This window comes from Gracilinanus agilis, chromosome 2 (genome assembly GCF_016433145.1).
Source record: "Gracilinanus agilis isolate LMUSP501 chromosome 2, AgileGrace, whole genome shotgun sequence".
Taxonomy (NCBI): Eukaryota; Metazoa; Chordata; class Mammalia; order Didelphimorphia; family Didelphidae; genus Gracilinanus; species Gracilinanus agilis.
In genome coordinates, this window is record NC_058131.1 from 155,423,568 (window position 1) to 155,446,136 (window position 22,569).

General features: G+C 34.9%; 1 protein-coding gene across 3 annotated transcripts in view; it reads left to right on the forward strand.

Annotated features, from left to right (window-relative positions):
• The window catches only part of HMBOX1 (homeobox containing 1), a 257,349-nt gene that overhangs the window by 97,431 nt on the left and 137,349 nt on the right, over positions 1 to 22,569 (forward strand). For all 3 annotated transcript variants that reach the window (XM_044663467.1, XM_044663468.1, XM_044663469.1), the window contains exon 2: positions 5,422 to 5,506. In XM_044663467.1, coding sequence (XP_044519402.1) covers positions 5,484 to 5,506 — 23 coding nt within the window. In that variant the 5' untranslated portion in view covers positions 5,422 to 5,483. The remainder of the gene's footprint in view (positions 1 to 5,421; positions 5,507 to 22,569) is intronic.

Consider the following 22,569-nt stretch of genomic DNA (forward strand, 5'->3'; position numbering starts at 1 on the left):
GTATCTGTCTGTTTCTCTATTTCTGGAGAAATAGGATTTCCCTCTCTTGGTAGTTCAGTAATAGGCTTAGAAAAATTAGACATTATTTGTTTGGAATCCTCCTTTTCCATTAGGCCTTACAAGCAGTGTTTGAGAATTTCCATGTTAGTTTGCATCTATCTTATGGTAACCTTTTATTTTTTAACATTTATCATTTAGAAAATAAAGTTTCCTAATAACATAAGAAGAATGAGGTATTCCAAAACCTTAAAGTTTCCTAACTGGGTGATAACTAAAAGACTTTCTAATACAGTGGCATTCATGTTACTTTTATTTAATTATATGGCTTATAATTTATATGGCTTGTAATTCTGGTTTTTGTCAGTAGATGGTGCTACTGGCTAGGTTTTTCTTTGGCTAGGGGTTAAGGACAGAGTGTGAAAATTCACAAGTAAGAGTGTGGTCCCTTTAAGTACTTCACACTTTAAGTATGTTACACTTTAAGATTTAATTAACTTTTGGGTGGGGGGCAGGCTAGGAAGATTTTGTCTGAGGCTATAAGTATTGGGTTAAGTAGCTACTAAGGATTAACAAAAATGCTAGAACCATGTGCTTTCCTCTAATAACAAAGCTGAGCTAAGCTCAATGGCTTTTCTCCAGTTTTTTATGGAGATTTTTTACAAGATGAAATTGTTTGGGGCATGGAGCAGAGATGCTTCCCCTCTGAGAGACTGAAAGCTTTTCTCTAGGTGTGGCCCTCACAGTTAGTTAAGAAAAAAGTAGCCTGTTTGTTGCCATAAGGCAAACCAGCCAGGTGGTTTAGGAACCAATTCCCCAGGTGAGGCTTTAGGACCCTGAGGCTAAAATTCAGACAGCTGTGTGCTATTTATTTTGTTTTTGTTTTTTGTTTGGTTGGTTTTTTTTTCTAAACCCTTAACTTCTTTGTATTGGCTCCTTGGTGGAAGAGTGGTAAGGGTGGGCAATGGGGGTCAAGTGACTTGCCCAGGGTCACACAGCTGGGACGCGTCTGAGGCCGGATTTGAACCTAGGACCTCCTGTTTCTAGGCCTGACTCTCAATCCACTGAGCTACCCAGCTGTCCCCCCCCCCCCCATGTGTGCTATTTATTTTAAGGAAAAAGGAGGAAAAAAATTTCAGCTTACATCTTCAGCTGTGTTGAGTTGAGGTTTATAGAGTAAAAGAGAGTCAAGAAGGTATCAGAAGATTGAGGGCAGTCGGCACAACCTTTGGGTTGCCAAATGTAAGGGGTAAAAGGGGGTTTTGATTGGGTAAATATTAAAAGGTTGGTCAACCGGGGGATTAAACAATTATCAGTCCCCAATTAAAGATTAACTTCAAGTTAAAATGACTTTTATGGAAATTTGTTTACAAATCAGAAGAGGAAGTAGAAATAAGGAAATAAGAGAGGATAAGATAAGATAAGTAATCCTACACAGTAGGTAATTGGCTCTGATCCCCTAGTTCAATCAAGGTAGATCTAATTAACCTTCAGCCAAGGGAAATCCAGCCTTGATCTCAAGGGTGGGGGGGAGCCAGAGGCCCAAAGAGCCTGAAGGGCCTCTAAGGCAAAAGAAGCAATAGCTTCAGCCACAGAGTCTCTATAAAAAAGGAAGTTCCTTAAGAGAAGTTTAGGAAGATTCAGTCTTAACACTCAACATGTGGAACAGTCTCACCAGTTCCAGATCTCTTCCAAGTCCGGTCACAAACCAGAAGAGGTAGCCCAGCTGACTGAGGTCTCTTTTTAAAGGGGCCTTTTTTAGCTCTAAAAGACTGCCTGCCCTTTGATCCAGCCATACCATTGCAGGGTTTGTACACCAAAGAGATCATAGATAAAAAGACTTCTACAAAAATAATATATATAGCTGAGCTTTTTGTGGTGGCAAAAAACTGGAAAATGAAGGTGTGCCCTTCAGTTGGGGAATGGCTGAACAAATTGTGGTATATGCTGGTGATGGAATACTATTGTGCTCAAAGCAATAATAAACTGGAGGAATTCCATGTGAACTGGAAAGACCTCCAGGAATTGATGCAGAGTGAAAGGAGCAGAGCCAGAAGAACATTCTACATAGAGACTGATAGATAGACTGATGATAGAGACAGCCACACCAATGCAACTATCAATAATATGGAAATAAATCTTGATTGAGGACACATGTTAAAACCAGTGGAAATGGGTGTGGGCTATGGGGGGGGGGGAGTGAAGGAGGGATGAAGGGGAAAGTAAAAACATGAATTATGTAACCATGGAAAATTTTTCTAAAAAATAAAATAAAGGGGTCTCTTTTGTGTCACTTCCTGTGGCTTCCTCTTAGTTTACCTGTCCAATCACAACAAATGGTTTTCTTAGGATTGCCCACGAGGCAGTCACTAAATTCTGATTTGTTACTCTAGCACAGACCACCCAAGTTGTGGGTTAAATGGAGATGTTTTCACCTTTGGTGATTAGATGGGGCAAGGTAGATTTAATTTCATTTTCACAGAAGTGAATCGTAATTGGATAAAGTTAGATCCATAAAGTTAGATCCTTCAAAATTATCAACCTTATTAAATTATAAAGACTGAACTTTTAAAATGTTTTTAGGTAAAAACAATACATTCTAAGTAGAAATATTGTATAATTATAGTGGTATCTATTAGAGGTTTTTTTTTGGATAATTTAATTCTTCTTGTCATTCTCCTGAAGACTTTAGCCACTTGGACTCTTCTCTTCCTCAGTTTGCTGATCTTCATCTTCATCCTCAGCCTTGCCCATCTTGCTTCCTTTACTCTGCAAATCAGATGGCCACTTAATCCTATATTCCCTGGCCTTGTAGTCCTCTTTTCTAATGGCATCCTATTACTACTGAATAAAAATATAAACACCCGGCATTTAGATTTTAAAATATCTATTAGCTCTCTTATCTTCCCAGCTTCACTGGACATTGTTTTCTTTTGTGCTTCCTAGATACAGTCAAACTGGCCTTCTCTCTTTCCAGTATATCTAAAATATACTCCCACCTTATTTTTACATAATAGAGTTCCTCTTTACTGTTTAAGAGGCAAGTGAAGCAACATCTTCTTCATGAAGCCTTTCTGATCACTTTTTAAAAAAAAATTTTTTTTAAACCCTTAACTTCTGTGTATTGGTTCCTTGGTGGAAGAGTGGTAAGGGGAGGTATGGGGGTCAAGTGACTTGCCCAGGGTCACACAGCTGGGAAGTGTCTGAGGTCAGATTTGAACCTAGGACCTTCCGTCTCTAGGCCTGACTCTAAATCCACTGAGCTACCCAGCTGCCCTCTGATCACTTTCAACTGCTAGTACCAGCCTTTTCAAACTACTTTGTATTTAACTTCCTTTTATATACTCATTTATTCCCTTCATATTAATGATATCTATGTTTATATGTACTTTTTATCTTCCCATATAGAATATAAGTACCTTCTAACTGTATGTTTTGTGTGTGTGATTCCCTAATGCCTGACACAGTGATTGGATGATAGTATGCTAATTGATTTTCTGTTCTGTTTGAAGGATAACACTGTTACCCTTTAATCCAGAACATCAGTAATCATATCTGTGAGGAATTAAGCTACAGTTTTAGATTGCCAGTTGACCTTCTCACCCTGGAATATGCCTTGGACTCTATGACCCTTCCCTCTTCTGATTGGTGTGTTCCTTTGTTTTATGGAAAAGTCCAAGCTAGCCATGCTCACTCCATTTTCTTCTGCCTCTGCCCCTGAGTCTCTGTACTTCACCACTATCTCCTTTATTTTCCCATCAGCTTCTTATTTTTACTTGCATTTATATTCCTATCTTTGCACAATGATTAGCACATAGTAAGCGCTTAAGTAGTTATAATGCTTAATGAAATTGGGATAGGAAAAAAAAACGTAAAAGATAGCCCTTGCCCTCAAAAGGTTCATAGTCAAGGGGACTTGCCCTCAAGGAGAGAAAATATTGGAAGTAGAACTTGAAGATAGGTAGGGAAACCAGGAGGCGTATGAATGGAGGAGAGTATTCCAGGCATGGGAGACAACTAGTAAAAATGCCTCATGTCAGGAGATGGAGTCTTTTATTTAAGGAAATATAAGAAGGCCAATGTCACTGGATTGAAGTGTATATAGGGACATGTTGGCACATGTCCCAGAGGAAGGCACCCAGAGTCCTCTCTGTGGACATGCCCACTGTCACCCAAGCACAGAGTTTTCCAGAGTTTGTTACTAGAAAGCCAGAGGGATGCGAGGATGGGTTGCTCCCCTCCCCCATGCAGTTTGCAATTTGGGCACTCAGTTTCTAAAAGGTTTGCCATCATTGATATAAGGGATGGAGATACTATATAAAATGAAGACTTCAAATTTAGGAGTGGGGCAGTAGAGGGTTTCAAACATTAAACAAAGGACTTAATATTTTATTCTGGAAGTAATAGAAAGCCACTAGAGTTTGTTCAGTAGAATGACATAGTCAGACCTGTGCTTTAGGAAGATTGCTTTGAGGGAAACTAGATTAACACAATGGATATATCGCCTGGCCTGGAGTCAGTAGGACCTGGGTTCAAATTTGGCCTCATGTACTTCCTAGATGTGTAACCCTGCGTAAGTTACTTAACCCCAGTTGCCTAGCCTTTGCTTCTTCTTCTTTTTTTTTTTTAATTGATACTACATTATAAAGTAAGGGTTTAAAAAATGTTTTGATATTTGAGAAAAAAATGGACTGGAGTGGGAAGAAACTTACAATAGGCCATGCAGGAGATGATGAGGTCCTGAATGAGGATGGTGAGAGAAGGGATTGTGTAAGAGATGTTCTGATGATAAAACTGACAAGGTTTATCAGGAGATTGGATTTGGATGGGGGCAGGTGAGAGAGCATGAGGAGTTGAGGATGAGATGGCACTTAAGTTACAAGGCTAGTTAACTATGAAGAATTAAAATGAAGCAAAAGACTGAGCCCAGAATTAATTTCTTTGAGTAAGGAATGAGAACAATCTGGATTCCAATAGATGATTGGGGTTGGAAGTCAGAGGGAATTAGGAAGGGATGATAGATTTAGGAGATAGGAATAGAATTTCCAAAATTTGTGATGTGACACTTCTCTGTAAATTTCTCAACATCTTCAGAAGTTCTGAGTGAACTGGTCTTACCCTTATAATTGGTAATATTATGGCTGTAGTAGTTTTAACTTTTAAGGAAACAATATTAGATATTTTCCCAAATGAGTAATTTGGAAAGTTAATAACTCATTTGTCTTTAGAAGTTGATTTTTTAAAATATCTTTCTTCAACCAAATGTTCCAGTATCAAGTGACTTTATTTTGAATACTTTATTTGAAACATAATTGACTATTTAATATTACAGTCATCCTTGTGTTTTGTAATAAATTTTCTAACATAAAGGAAAATGCATTTGAGTAAATATTAATTCTTTCTTAATTTTCTTTATATTAACAGAATGGTAAACAACACTGACACTCTTCAAGAAGCATTTTGACTTTCCCCTCCTCATGTAAAGTATGCTCAGTTCCTTTCCAGTAGTGTAAGTACCCAATAATTTTCTGTAAGTTCTTTATTTTTCATTTTGATGTGCTTCTTTAAGAAAGAGAAAATGGTTATTGATAAGGTTTGTTTAGTCTAAATTTGGCTAAAGAAGTGTTACTGGTCTGAAGTCTAATGAAACATTCAGATGATTTACTTGATGCACATGAAATAAGTAAACTGTTACTTTAGTTGCTTTTCTCATGCCAGGGAGTAAATTTTTAATTTTTTCCTGGCTTCTTTTTCCATCTCTCCTTTCACGTATTATGAACTTAATTAAATTTCTAATTATTAACATCACATTTAAGTTGAAAATCATGATTTAAATTTTGGTTCTAAAGAATAGGTATTATTACAAGAACCTATATAGTAGCTTGATCATTCTGTTCATCAGATGCAGAAACCTTAGTATATGATCAATATATATAAAATTTTCAGGTATCAGTTTCTTTTCAAAGCTACCTTGGCCATTTGACTTTATTCTTGGGTTCAAAAGCTAGTCAAGCCTAGTCACTCATATAAAAGTTACTGGCCTTTTTTTGAAGGGAGAAAAAAAATATTTGAGGAAATGTAAACATTTTACCTATGTCAGTTGTAATATAAACCCCAATTCATATTAAAGAGAGCCTTTAATTAGTACTCTGAGAATTTTATAAATTTGAAAAGGAAGATCTTTTAGCCCATTTGAATACCTCTATTGGACCAAATTCAGAATCCCTATCATATATAGTGTTTTAAAATATTTGATTCGGTTTTTTTCCTCCACAGAAATCATCCATTGTTTGCATTGGAACAATGATTTCAAAATATAATAAATCTTAATAAATGTATCTATTTTCTCATTTTAAAAACTTCATGGTTGTTGCAGTATGCCACATAGGAAAAAAATATGGGCTTGGAATCTGGTGATCTCGGTTTTAATCACTCCTTAGAAATAATGTGATGTCATGAAAAGAGCCCTGGATTTGTAAATAGAGGGGTTGGATTCCATTTCAAACTTTGACCCTATTTGTTTGATTTTGGACAAGAAAACTTATTGCTGAGCCTCAATTTCTGTATCTGTAAAAGTGAAGCTTTTGTACTTAGAGATTCATTTCTCAGATGACTTCTGGCTCTAGATTCTAAGTAACTGTGATTTGAGGAATATTATTATATTTCTCTTGAGATTTTGTTTCCTCATCCTTTAAAGTAATGAATAGGAGAAGATAATCTCTTTTTTAAAAAAATATTTATTAATATTTATTTTTTAGAAAACTTAACATGGTTACATAATTCATGCTCTTACTTTCCCCTTCAACCCCCCAAGATCCCCCCACCCCCACCATGTCTGATGCGTATTTCCACTGGTTTTAACATGTCATTGATCAAGACCTATTTCCAAATTGTTGATAGTTCTATTGGTGTGGAACTTTCAAGTCTACATCCCCAATCATGTCTGCATCAACCCATGTGTTCAAGCAGTTGTTTTTCTTCTGCATTTCCACTCCTGTAGTTCTTCCTCTGAATGTGGGTAGCGTTCTTTTCCATAAGTCCCTCAGAATTGTCCTGGGTCATTTCATTGCTGCTAGTACAGAAGTCCATTACATTCTATTTTACCACAGTGTATTGGTCTCTGTGTACAATGTTCTTCTGGCTCTGCTCCTTTCACTCTGCATCAATTCCTGGAGGTCTTTCCAGTTCACATGGAATTCCTCCAGTTTATTACTTTGAGCACAATAGTATTCCATCACCCGCATATACCACATTTTGTTCAGCCATTCCCCAATTGAAGGACATACCCTCATTTTCCAGTTTCTTGCCACCACAAAAAGGGCGGTTATAAATATTTTCATACAAGTCTGTTTATATATGATCTCTTTGGAGTATAAACCCAACAATGGTATGGCTGGATCAAAGAGCAGGCATTCTTTTATAGCCCTTTGAGCATAGTTCCAAATTGCTAGCCAGAATGATTGCATCAGTTCACAACTCCACCAGCAATGCATCAAAGTCCCAATTTTGCCACATCCCCTCCAACATTCATTACTCTCCCCTTCTTTCATTTTAGCCAACCTGCTAGGTGTGAGGTGATACCTCAGAGTTGTTTTGATTTGCATTTCTCTAATTATTAGAGATTTAGAGCACTTTCTCATGTGCTTATTGATACTCTTGATTTCTTTATCTGAAAATTGCCTATTCATGTCTCTTGCCCATTTATCAATTGGGGAATGGCTTGATTTTTTATACAATTGGTTTAACTCCTTGTATATTTGAATAATTAGACCCCTGTCAGAGTTTTTTGTTATAAAGATTTTTTCCCAAATTGTTGTTTCCCTTCTGATTTTGGCTGCATTGTTTTTGTTTGTACAAAAGCTTTTTAGTTTGATATAATCAAAATCATTTATTTTACATTTTGTAATTTTCTCTAACTCTTGCTTGGTTTTAAAATCTTTCCTTTCCCAGAGATCTGACAAGTAAACTATTCTATGTTCACTTAATTTATTTATAGTTTCCCTCTTTATATTCAAGTCATTCACCCATTCTGAATTTATCTTGGTGTAGGATGTGAGATGTTGATCTAAACCTAATCTCTTTCATATTGTTTTCCAATTTTCCCAATAGTTTTTGTCAAATAGTGGATTTTTGTCCCAAAAGTTGGGCTCTTTGGGTTTATCATACACTGTCTTGCTGATGTCGCTTACCCCAAGTCTATTCCACTGATCCTCCCTTCTGTGTCTTAGCCAGTACCATATTGTTTTGATGACTGCTGCTTTATAGTACAGTTTAATATCTGGTACTGCTAGGCCCCCTTCCTTCACATTTTTTTCATTACTTCCCTTGATATTCTTGATCTTTAGTTCTTCCAGATGAACTTGTTATAGTTTTTCCTAATTCAGTGAAAAAGTTTTTTGGTAGTTTGATAGATATGATGCGAAATAGGTAAATTAATTTGGGTAGAATAGTCATTTTTATTATGTTAGCTCGTCCTACCCATGAGCATTGAATGTTTTTCCAATTGTTTAGATCTAGTTTTAATTGTTTGGAAAGTGTTTTGTAGTTGTTTTCCTATAATTGCTGTGTTTGTTTTGGTAGATAGATTCCTAAACATTTTATATTGTCTAGGGTGATTTTAAATGGTGTTTCTCTTTCTACCTCTTGCTGCTGTGATGTGTTGGATATATATAGAAATGCTGATGATTTATGTGCATTTATTTTGTATCCTGCAACTTTGCTAAAGTTGTTGATTATTTCTACAAGCTTCTTAGTTGATTCTCTAGGATTTTTTAAGTAGGTCATCATATCATCTGCAAAGAGTGATAGCTTAGTCTCCTCGTTGCCTATTTTGATACCTTAAATTTCTTTTTCTTCTCTAATTGCTACTGCTAGTGTTTCTAGTACAATGTTAAATAATAGAGATGATAACTGGCATCCTTGTTTCACTCCTGATCTTATTGGAAAGGCTTCTAATTTATCCCTATTGCATATGGTGCTTGTTGATGGTTTTAGGTATATACTGTTTATTATTTTTGAGGAAAGTCCTTCTATTCCTATACTTTCCAGGGTTTTCAATAGGAATGGATGCTGTATTTTGTCAAAGGCTTTTTCAGCATCTATTGAGATGATCATGTGATTCTTGTTTGTTAGATTATTGATATGGTCAATTATGTGGATGGTTTTCCTAATGTTGAACCATCCTTGCATTCCTGGTATAAATCCCACCTGATCATGGTGGATGATCCTCTTGATCACTTGCTGGAGTCCCATCCAGTCATAAAATCAGTGATTCTGCTCTATGTAACTTTCTTTACAAACTCAACTTCTTTTTTGCTTATTTGAATTTTTTTTCATATATCTCAAATTTATGTACTACATATAAGTATTTAGTATATTGTGATTGCCCAGACTAACAAGAGCTACCACTCACAGCCCTGCTCTTCCCTCTTCCTTTTTTATCTATTCTTGACTATACCCTTAACTTTCCACCTGCCCTATTCTTTCTTTCCTACCTGCTCCCCTATTTATCCCTCATTCCTCTCATAACTGAAGTGACTGACTTGAATACTTTACAAAGCCTAAATCCTTAGCACACTACTCAGCATTGACATCAGTGTAATTTAAAGTGATTTAAAAGTAACCATCTTGATTCTTAGGAATGAAAAAGAAGTTGGAAGCATTACGAAAAGCAAGGAGAATTTATCAACATAGATGCAAAATAGATGTATAGTATGACTTATCAGCATTCCGTGTGGGAATTGTTCTGAGAGATTTATTCTGGTACTGGATTCACCAGGCCCATCTTTAAAGCCTTTTCTATGATCATTAGCCACAGCTCCCTCACCCCCTGTAACCTCTAAGAATTGTAGTCCAAGTTTACCAGTGTGACTTTCTTTAAGCATAAAAAAAGAATATGGAAATAAGGAAATAAGACATGCTACAAGTACTCAATTCCAGGTAGCAGAGAAATATCTGCTTACCCTGTACCTAACACAACAGACAATTAAATGCTTATTGGCTGAATGTTCCCAGGACTATGCAAACAAGGTTAAGTTACTTGCCCAGGGTCACACAACTAGAAAGTAAGGCCAGATTTCAACCCATGTCCTCCTGATTCTAAATCTCTATATAGATATAGGCATTGACATCAGTGTAATTTATTAGTTTATCAATTACATCAGGCAATTGACATCAGTGTCTATATAGGCACTCTTTATCAGCCACCTAATTGGTCTCACACAAATATAGTATTAAGCTTAGCATATGTCTTAGTTTTGGGGTCTACTTAAGTTTGTTATAAAATGAAGTTTTGTCTAAAGGTAATTTATGGGATCATTGAATATCTGTATAGAAAGTACCGTACAGGTTGTCTAGTCCATCTCATCCATGTTGTTATCCTTAAGAAATTGTTTCTAAAAAATTAGTTACATATTAGTATCTATCCTGATGTGAATTAATAAAGAGATCTATTTTCACCTGTTTGTCCTTAGGTTAAAATGTAGTAGAGGACAGAATTGATATCATTATCATTCTGTTAAAATTCTTGATGTTTTATTTCTAAAGTATACATGAACTTTTATGTATGATAGCAAGAAGAAAGGTATTGCATTTCTTATTCTACAAGTATCAGTTCTGAGAAAAAAAGGATTTGTGAATACAAAAAGCTGATAAACTGAATTTCATTAAGGAATTTATAGGGAGAGAGAGAGATATACTTCAGTTACAGTCTCAGCAAGGACTATATCTGTTTGTTTGTTTTTTAAGACTAGCCTCTTGAAATACAATGTGGTCTGTCACTAGTAAATTGACCATTCAGGAATGAATTCTATGGCAATGGAAACCTATGGTAAAAATAAAAATACAAAATTGCTTTCAGTCTTTTATGATCTCTTTTTGCTTCTCTAGTAACATAGGCATGGTGGCAGAAATGGAGATCTCTCTCCAAGGCTTTGTCATGAGTCATGCCACTCTATACTATTTTGCTTGGGAGCTCAATAGCTCCCATCTATTCACTTATTATTTATATTCAGATGATTCTCAGATCTATTTATCCAGCTCTTAACCTTCCTTTTGACCTTCCAGTCTTGCATCTTCAACTTCCTATTTAACATCTCAAAAAGTGTCCAATAGAAATTTTAAACTCAACCCATCTAAAAGGAACTCTTTATCTTTTCTCCCAGACGCTCTTTCCCACATTTTCTTTTCTTAAGAAGGCCACCTACCACCTAGGCTTGGAATTTAAGATCAGATCAAATATAAAATCCTAAGTTTGGCTTTTAAAGCCCTTCATTACCCATGTCCCTCATCTCATCATCTTTTTGTCGTCTTTTACTTTACACTTTTCACATACTCTTGAAAACTGGTTTCCTTGATATTCCTTGCACAAGACCCTCAAATTCCTAGGTCTGAGCATTTTCACTAGCTATCTTTAATGCCTAGAACTCTCTCTCCCTCCTAGTTTCCCTCACTTCTATCGGGTCCTAACTGAAATCTTGCCTTTTCCATTACCCTTTGATGCCAGATCCTTCCCTCTTAGACTATATCCATTTTATCATGTTTATAGTTTTCTTTACATAGTTCTTTGTAGATTGTCTCCCCAAACATATTTAAATTTCCTTGAGAGCTTAATAAATCCTGGTTGACTTGACAGAAAGTCCTAAGAATCACAGTTTTCATATAGTATATAAATCCTAACTTCTGTAAATGTTGGTACTTTGTATTATCTTTTCTAATGAGTAGAAAATAGATCTATTATTAAAGGAACCTCATTGTATCAATCTTAACATTATTATATTAAATAAATCTGAATCTGTTAACTAAAAAGCCATTTACTTAGCACCTACTTTGTGCCATGCTGAGTGCTGTAATTAGCGAAAATGAAGTTAAAACTTAATGAAAGGAGGGTTCTGCAGGATGTTCTTTGATATAGTCAAATAAAGGAATTAGTGGAATCGAGTTCATCATCCATCCAAAGACAACAAGAAACATCATTTCCTGGGACAGTTTGACATCTTGTATTTTTATATTTTTGTTGGCAAAGAGGCAAGGACCATATATTAAACATAGATGTAAGCACAAAGAAAAAGAAAGCCTCTGCATTCAAGAAATTTACCTCCTAATGGGGGATTATAGTACGGGGGGGGGGGGGGAAACTGAAAAGTAGTGAGAAAAGAGGATGGTATTCACATCCAGGTGTATTGATCTGATCCAGTCAGAAACATAGGTTTGGGGTGGGGGTAGGGAATGAAGTATGACTACTCTGGATTTGTCCCCACTGTAGAAGACCACAAAAGGAACTTATAAATGGGAACAGGAGCCAGTAGGGTAGAAAGATGTTTGAGGTTGAGAAGGTGACCGAGTTATGGTGGTTAACTCTGGAAAATAAGAACCAAAAGTATTTGTCAAAAGACCATCTGCAGTTTATGTGCCAGCATCATTTTTAGAAATAGAGAAATTGTAGAGGTATAAAAATTTTGCAAAGATTTGGTAAGATACTATACATTAAATTAATATGATATGCTTTTGGAGGCAAAGCCAAGATGGGGTGGAGTAGAGACATGGAAAGAATCCTCTCCAACAAATCTTAAAAAAAATGCTTCAAAACAAATATTAGAGTGACAGAACTAACAAGGAGACAGAGTGAAGCAATTTTTCTGCATAAAACAATTTGAAAGGTAGGCATATAGGGCCTGGTTCACTGGGGTGAGAATGGAGCACAACTCATAGCAAGGTCATGTAGCAAGAAGTACCAACATAAACGTACAGCAAGCCCCTCCTATATCCATCCTGAACCTGCTGCTCTAGGTTCTGGGCCCAAGCACACTTTGAGACCTTGCCTAAGCCAACAGCAGTGCCTACCCCTTGAAGTTCCAAGCCCTATCCCAAAGCAGCCCACTGTGCACCTAGACAGTATAGGCCTAGGGTGATACTCTAAGCCCTTGCCCAAGTTCAAAGTGAGGCCCCAGACCCCTGCCCAAGCCCATCTGCAAACCCTGGAGCAGACTGAACCAGCAATGGGAAGGTGGCTTTCAGAGCTCGCATGCCACACACACTCATCCTTGGAAGAACTGAAACTTGCAGAGAACTAGGGCTGAGAATAACAGCAAGGAAAAACTAAAACATAAGCAAGTGCTTCCTTTCCCCAAGAACAGAGCCCACCTTTAAGATAAAAATTAAAGTTGAGAAAAAGGGTAGGAAAATAAGCAAACATGAAAAAAAAAAAAGCATTGCCCACAGAAAATTATTATGGAGACAAAGAAGAGCAATACAGAGACTCAGAAGGAAACAGTGAGATCAAAGAAGCTATTCTGAAAACTTCAAAGAAAAATTCAAATTTATCTTAGGCTCTGGAAAAATTCAAAAGTATTTAACAAATCAAATAAGAGAGGTAAAGGAAAAACAACAAAGAAAAATGAAAGCAATACAAAACAGAATGGCCAAATGGAAAAAAGAGATTTAAAAAATCCAGTGAAGAAAAAAGTTTCCTAAAAAAGTAGAATTGGGCAAATGGAAAAAGAGATTCAAAAGCTCATGGAAGAAAATCATTCCCCCAAAATTACAACTGAGTAACTTGAAGCTATTGAATTCATGAGACAACAAGAAACAATAAAACAAAATCAAAAGAATGAAAAATAGAAGCAAAGATGAACTATCTCATTGAAAAAAAAAAAACAACTGACCTGAAAAATATGTTCTAGAGTGACAATATAAGAATTATTGGAGTACCTAATTAATACTCAGAGAAAAGCCTAGAAATTGTGTTACAAGAAATTATCCAAGAAAACTACCTCGAAATTCTTCAGCAAGACGGTAAAGTAGAAATGAAACTAATCTACAGATCACCTACTGCAATAAATCCCAAAATTACAACTCTCAGGAATATTATAGCCAAATTCAAGACCTCCTAGATCAAGGAGAAAATGCTGAAAGCATCCAGAAAGAAAAAAATTCAACTTCTGCATTAAATGATCTGATGGCTTGGAATATGATATTCCATTGGGCAAAAGAAAGTAGGTTCACAACCAAAAATCACCTACCCAGCAAAATTAGGTATGCTCTTTCAGGGGGGAAACAGTCATTTGAGAAAATAAAAGATTTTCAGGTATTCCTGATGAAAAGACCAAACCTGAACAAAAGATTTGATATCCAAATACAAGTCAAGAGAAGCATAAACAAAGTAAATGGGAGAAATTTTAATGAATTCAATAAAGTCAAACTGTTTGTATATATATCCTATGTGGAAAAAAGACATTTGTAACTCTTTAAAATTTTAATCATCAGAAAATTAGAAGGAGTATACATAGATAAATATATCTATATACATAGATAGAGGGTGCAGGAATAAGATGGTTATGATGGTATGATATGCATTAAAAAAAAAAGCAAGGGGTGAAAAAAAAGACTTGCACTCAAAAAAAAAGGAAAGGAAGAGATAGAATGGAGTAAGTTATCTCAGCTAAAGAGGCACCAAAAATCTATTACAGTGGAGGGAAGGGTGAAGGTGGTGAGAGTAGTGTTTACTCCTTATTCTCATTGGAATTGGTTAGAGAGGGAATAATTACCATACTCATTTGGGTATAGAATCCTATCTTACCCTATAGAGAAGTAGGAGTGGAATAAAACACGGAGTGGGAGGTAACAGAAAGGAGAAGAAAATGGCAAGTGATGATTAAAAGAAAACACTATGAAGAAGTACAGAGTGAAAGGAAAGGGATCATGCAGGATCAAAAGGGGAAAATAAGATACACAGTTTTTAATCTTAACTGTGAATGGGATGAACTCAACCATAAAACAGAAGCAGATAGCAGAATAGATTAAAAACCAGAATCCTACCATGTTATTCACAAGAAACACATTTTAGTTAGGGAGACACAGACAGAGTAAAATTAAGTGGTTGAGCAGAATTAAGTGTGCTTCAGCTGAAGTTAAAAAAAAAAAAAAGCAAGAGTAGCAATCATGATTTCAGACAAAGCCAAAGCCAAAAAAAAAAATCTTAATTAAAAGAGATAAGAAAGGAAATTACATCTTGATTAAAGGTGGTACCATAGCTAATGAAGAATTATCAATACTAAATATAAATACATCAAATGGTATAACTTCCATATAGTTAAAGAAGAAATTAAATGAGCTTTAGGAGGAAATAGACAGTAAAACTATACTATCGGGTAACTTCAACTTTCCCCTCTCAGTTCTAAATAAATTGAACAGAAAAATAAGAAGGAAGTGAATGAAATTTTAGAAAAGTTAGATTTAATATATTTCTGGAAAGCATTTAATGGGAATAAAATATACCTTCTTTTCAGCGGTTCTTGGCATACACAAAACAAAGTGACCATATATTAGGGTATAAAAATTTCACAATCAAATGCAGAAAAATAAAAATATATCACAATGCAATAAAAAATTAGTTGTGAACGAAGTAAACTCATTCTAAAAAAGGGATGGGTCAAAAAATAGATTAATAGAATAATTCAATAATTTTATTTAAGAGAAATGTGAGGAGACAACATACCAAAATTTATGGGATATAGCCAAAGCTCATAAGGGGAAATTTATATTTCTAAATACTCAGATCAGTAAAATAGAGAAAAAGCAGGTCAATGGACTGGGTATGCAACTAAAAAACTAGAAAACAAATTTAAAATCTTCAATTAAAATTCAAATTGGAAATACTAAAAAATCAAAGGAGAAATTTATAAAATTGAAAGTAAGGGAACCATTAAACTAATAAATAAGACTAGGAGTTGGTTTTTTGGAGGGAAAAGAAAAAAGAAAGAAGAAAATTAAATTAACAGTATCAAAAATGAAAACAATGAATTCAACACCAATGAAGAGGAAATTAAAGCAATCATGAGGAGCTATTTTGCCCAATTATATGCCAATAAATCTGACAATCTAAGTTAAAAAGATCTATACTTACAATAATATAAATAGCCCAGATTAACAAAAGGAAATAGAACAATCAAAAAGAGATTGAACAACGCCATCCATGAATTCCCCCCAAAAAATCCCCAGGGCTAAATTGATTCACAAGTGAATTCTATCTAATATTTAAATGAACAATACCAATGCTATATATAAACTGTTTTGGAAAACAGGCAAAGAAGGAATCCTACCAAATACTTTTTATGACATAAATAAGGTGCTGATTATCTAAGTTAGAACAAACAAAAATAGAGAAAGAAAATCTATTTTCCAAGACAAACACAGGAATTACATGAACACAAATACAAAACACTTTTCACACAAATAAATAATTGGATCTAAATAGTAAATACAATAAATAATATATCTACATACATATATTTATATAATAATACATATAATATAAAATAAATAAAAATAAATTGTACCTGGGTAGATCAAACTAATGAATAAACATGACAGTTCTACCTAAATTAATTTACTTATTCAGTGCCATATCAATCAAGCTACCAAAAGTTATTTTATAGAAATAGAAAAAATAATAAAATTCATTTGGAAGAAAAAAGATCAAGAATATCAAATAAATTAATGAAAAAATTGTGAAAGAAGATGGCCTAACAGTACCAGCTCTCAAATTGTACTATAAAGCAGTAATCATAATCAAAACAGTCTGGTACTGGCTAAGAAATAGAATGATGTGTCAATGAAATAGATTAGATATACAATATACAGGGGTAAATGACCTTAGCAATCTAGTGTTTCATAAACCAAAAGATCCCAGCTTTTAGGACAAAAAGTTCTAGGAAAACAGTATTTCACAAACTAGATACAGACCAATATCTCACATCTTATACCAATATCAGGTTAAAATGGATATATGATTTAAACATAAAAGTAAAAACCCCTATTAGGGTGACATAGAATAGTTTTCCTGACAGATCAATGGAGAAGTAAAGTATTTATGATTAAAGAAGAGATAGAGAACATTAGGAGATATAAAATGAATAATTTTGACTATATTAACAGAGTCCGTTGGCGTGAGATGGTTGCGGCCCTATGCTCCTAAGGAGTCAACAGGAATAATAATAATAATAATAATAACAAAATCAATGTAACCAAGATAGGAAGTAAAACAAGAAACTGAGGGGGAAGGTTTTATAGGAAATTGCTCAGGTAAAGGGATAATTTCTCAAATACATAAAAATTAAGTCAAATTTGTAAGAATACAAGTTATTCCCTAAATGACAAATTGTCAATTTTCAGATGAAGAAATTAAAACTATCAATAGTCATAAGAAAGTGTTCTAAATCATTCTTGATTAGAGAAATTTAAATTAAAGAATCTTTGAGATACTACCTTATATCAATCAAATTGGCCAATATCATAGTAAAGGAGAATGGTAGATGCTGGAGGGCATTTGGCAAAATTAGGGCACTAATATATTATTAGTGGAGTTACGAACTAATCCAACCATTCTAGAGGGCAACTTTTCGATTTGGAACTATGCCCAAAGGGCTATAAAACTATGCATACCCTTTTAATCTTCTAATACCACTACTAGGTTTGTATATGATAAAGATTTTTTTTTTAAGGGAAAAGGACCTACTTCTACATAAATATAGCAGCTTTTTTTGTGTGTGATGGCAAAGAATTGAAATTGAGAGATGTCCATCAATTGGGGAATGGCTGAACAAATTGTGGTATATAATGGTGATGGAATACTATTGTAGTATAAGAAATGATAAACAGGATGATTTCAGAAAAAGTTGAAGAGACCTGCATGAACTGATGCAGAATGAAACAGGCAGAAACAGAACATTATACAAAGTGACAGCAGTATTATACAATGATCAACTGTGAAAGACTTCACTCCCCTCATCAATAGGATGATCCAGAACAGTTCTCAAGGACTTATGACAAAGAATCCTATCCCCTTCCAGAGAAAGAACTTTTGGAGTCAGAATGCAGATAAAAGCATAACGATATTTTACATTATTTTTTGTACCCTCCTTATCCACCTTACTGACTTAGGGATCCACAAACCCCATCCACTGTGCTTATCCCCTATTACAACTACCTTATCACTCTACCTGCTTTTTAATCCCCTTATCACCTTCTAGCCTTTAGTCCCTTATTACAATGATACCTTGTTTTAGTCTCTTATTACCTCTAGCCTACCACCCACTTAGCAGCCTTAATTTCCCTATTACAACTAGCCTATTCCCTAATTACACCCTTCTAGAGATGATAAGCAATTTGATCAGTTATACGTATATTATCATGCAAAACATACTTGTAAGAGAATACTCATATGACCAAAAGGCCAAAATAAAAACACAGTTAAATTAAAGCAAAAAATTAGAATACTAAATCCTAAAAAAATTTCCAATCTGGAACTTCCAAGTTAGGTGGAAGAATGAGTAAACAAAAAGTAAAAAAGAACTGTATTGATGATGCCCTAGGAATGCTCAAGATATGAACTGAAAAGGAAGAAAATAATTCCAAATCACTTACAGTAAAACCTCAAGCAGAACATTGTCTTGGCTAGAAAACCAATTAGAATTCTAAAAAGAAATGATGCAAGAGGTCTTTTTTTTTTTTAAGAGAATGTTTAACATTTTATTATAAATTTTGGTCTTCTCCCCTCCCCCATGCACTTCTTTATGAAATTTATTTAACCTCTTTTCCCTTAATATTATCCTCTTTTTACCCCTAGTTTTTTATATTTTTGACATTCAATACAGTTTATCATCATACCCTTTAAGTATACATCTTCTAGCTACTGTGATGATAACATTTTTTTGAGTTATAGATATCATCTTTTCATATAAGAATACAAATCATTTTATCTTATTGAGTCACTTAATTTTATTTTTCTTTCTTAATTACCTTTTTGTGATTTTCTTGTTCTGTATTTGGGTATCAAATTTTCTAAGTCTGGTCTTTTCTTCAGGAATTCTTGGAAATCTTCTATTTTATTAAATGACCATAATTTCCCTTATAAGAATATATAATCAATTTTGCTGGATAGTTGATTCTTGGTTGTAGGCCCAGTTCCCTCGCTTTCCACAATATCATATTCCATGCCTTCTGGTCCTAAAGTGTGGATACAGCCAGCTTCTGTGACTGTGACTCCATGATATCTGAATTATTTCTTTCTAACAGTTTGTAGTATCTTCTCCTTGATCTGGAAGTTCTTGAGCTTGACTATAATGTTCCTGGGCATTGTCATTTGGAGATTTGGAGATTTAATGCAGGAGCTGATCTGTGGATTTTTTCAATCTTTATTTTACCCTCTTGTTCAAGAATATCAGGACAGCATGACTTACAAAGGAAAATAGACCAAAAGGAAGAGGAGGATCAAAAAGTCAGGGATGAAATTCAGTCTTTAAAAATTAGAATTGAACAATTAAAAGCAAATGGCTTCACAAGGCAGCAAGAATCTATAAAACAATCAAAAGAATGAAAAAATTGAAGAAAATATGGAACGCCTCATTAATAAACTACAGAACTAGAAAATAGATCCAGGAGAGACAATTTAAGAATTATCTGACTAGGGGGAATCTGGGTAGCTCAGTGGATTGAGAACCAGGCCTAGACATGGGAGGTCCTAGGTTCAAATCTGGCCTCAGACACTGCCCAGATGTATGACCCTGGGCAAGTCACTTAAATCCCCATTGCCTAGACCTTACCACTCTTCTGGCTTTTAAGACACTATTTTCATGTTTTATTTCATGTGCCTCTGTTTCCAAATGACCTAGTTTGTTTTTTAAGTTCTTTCTCCAATTTTCTTCAGCCTCTATTATTTATTTTTTTTTTAATTCTTTTTTTGAGCTCTTCCAGAGCCTGAGTCCAATTCGTGGAGTTTCTAAGGTTTTGCTTACTATTCCTTGGTCCTCCTCTGTTCCTTTTGTTCTTTATTATCTGAACAGAAGCTATGGATCTCAATTTCTTTTTTTCTTCTTCTGTTGTTTGCTTATAATTTTTCCTTCTTTCCCTCTCCTTACCAGCTGTATTATTTCTCCTCTGTTTGATTGCTGGATATGTGATTTTGAGCTTTTCTTGCCTGAAGGGGCTTTGTTTCTGCTCTGTTGGTAAACTGGATTAGACTGATAGAGCTGATCTGGTCTAATGTACCCTGAGGCCAAATCTTCCCCAGCTGCTGGCAGAGGCTGAAGGTGTAGAGACTGAAGATAGTTACACTTCATCCTCCCCTCTGCTCCTATCTACCAGCTTCCCAGTCAGAGCCCTGAGCTTCCTGTGGTGGTACCAAGGTGGTCATGGTTACAGCCTTTACCCTACCCTACCATGGGTCTCAGTCAAGTAGGTGGGGTAAGGGTGTTGAATCTTTCCCTTATACCTGAGAATTCAGCTTTATCTGCATACCTTTCAGGTTGAATTGAGTAGGAGAGACCTGTGACTGTCTCTTGTTGAGAGACAGTCTGTTTTTTGGCTAAAGTTTGGCTTTCTGTCTATTTTCAAGCCCTAATTTTTGCTTTTGGTGTCAAAGGGAGAGTCACAGAGAATTCAGCTTTTGCTGCATCTAAGCTGCTGTTTTGACTCCACTCCTATAAATTTTGAAAATAGCACTGAAAGAAAACTTTGGAAAAGAAATGAAAGAGTTTTGGAGACAGAATTTAACAGCTTAGCACAAGAAGTATAAAAGTTTACTCAAGTAACAGATTCAATGAAAATTAAAATAGATAAAACAAATTAATGTCTCCATGAGAAAAGTACATTAAAACAAAGTCAAAAGATAGAAAAATGCCATAAAAATAAGGTATTTCACACCAAAATTATTACCTGGAAAATAGAACAAGAAAAGATAATTTAAGAATCATTGACTTACTTGAAAACCATGTCCAAAAATCAACTTATTTTAAGAAAGAATGAAAGAAACATGGATAGAGCAAAAATTAGAATGCACTGATCATTTCCTGAAAGTAACCTCTAAATAAAAAGTACCATATGTGTCACAGCCAAAATCAGAATTTACAGGTCAAAAATTTTTTATTTTTATTTTATATTTACATATTAAGGGGGAGGACTACATGTCCCAAAAGACAAAAGATACAAGCCTACAACCAAGAATAAAACACAGCAAAACTTTTTAATCTTACAGTGTAAAAAATAGACTTTTAGTGAAAAAGAAGAGTAACAAGTATTCATGATGAAAATATCAGAACTAAGTAGAATACACAGGAGCTATTAGAAGAGTCTTCATAAGGATGAATTTTTTACATTCTATCAGGACGAATGATTAAAATATATCTTCAGAAACTTATATCATGGATTCCAGAAGGATGCAAATAAGACTGAGGGCTTAGAATTGATTTTTTTGTGTGTTTTGATGAACTTAAATGAAGAAAGGAAAGGCAGGTGAGAAATGATTACAGTAGGAGGGAAGAGAAGGATATGTGGGATATCTTCCCTAACATAATTGGGATGCATAATGAGAAGTGGGGACAGTGGGATGATTCACTTGAGCCTTTTTCATCTTTTCTGGTCAAAGAGTAGAACACACACCAATTTTTAATGGATTGTGGCTTTTTTCAAGTTTAGCTACAATTGAGATAGGAGAGAGTAAATAAAAGATTCTAACTAGTGGAGATGGTTAAGTTCAAGTGATTAGTGTTTTGGGGTTTTTTTTTTGTTTGTTTTTTTGTTTGTTTTTTAGTGCCTACTCTCTCTAGGTTTATCATTAAATAACCCCATTTGACTCTACCATCAAATTCATCATAAAAATGAGTACTAAATTCACCATTTAAAAACTGTCTTTTGACCCTACCATTTCTGCAATCATTCTATATATCCTATCTCTTCTATGTGTACCTTTCCCCAACTCCCATTACAAACAAATTTGAAAAAGCCATCAGCTCTTGATTTCTTCTCACTTTTTCTAAACCCTTTCATACAATCTATCTTTTAACTATATCATTCAACTGTTGCTTTCCAAAGTTACTAATGGTTAAAAAATTACCAAATCTAATTGGCTTCTTCTTAGTCTTGATTCTTCTCTACCTCTCCAACTTTTGATATTTGAATACTTCTTCCCAGATACTTTTCTTTAGGTTTTTATGACACTACTTCCTCCTAGTTCTCCTAGCACAGGGCCTTTTTTTCCTCCCTTTTCTTTGTACTTTCAGTATTTAGCAGAGTGCCTAGCATATAAATTTTTCCTTTTCTAACTGACTAATTGAATACTCTCTTCCTCTCTATACACTCTCCTTTCCAAGTTCAGTTGAGGAGGGAGCACATAGGGAACCCTTATGCAGAGGCATAAAGATAAAGATTCTGTCTAGGAAACAGCTAGCTCATTAGATTCACTAGACTGGAGAATATGTGAAGGTGAATAATAACAGATGTGCAGAGTGATCACAGCCAGGTGATTTTTGCAACCTGTAATCTAGTGATTTTATTAGCCATGGAAGTCAAGCTCTACTTTCCTGACTACTGTGTTATAATCCTTTTGCTAACTAAAAATGCACAGCAGTGGTCAGTATTGGTGCCTCAATTCTGAATCACTTCATTTTCCACTGAGGAAAAGGTGGTTTATTCCTCTCTGAGGTAGGGAGAAAAATTATGTTGCTTGTGTTTTCCACCGAGTCCAGTGTTCAAGGGGCGCTGCCATTGAATAGAACAGTGATAGGCAACCTTTTGAGCTTG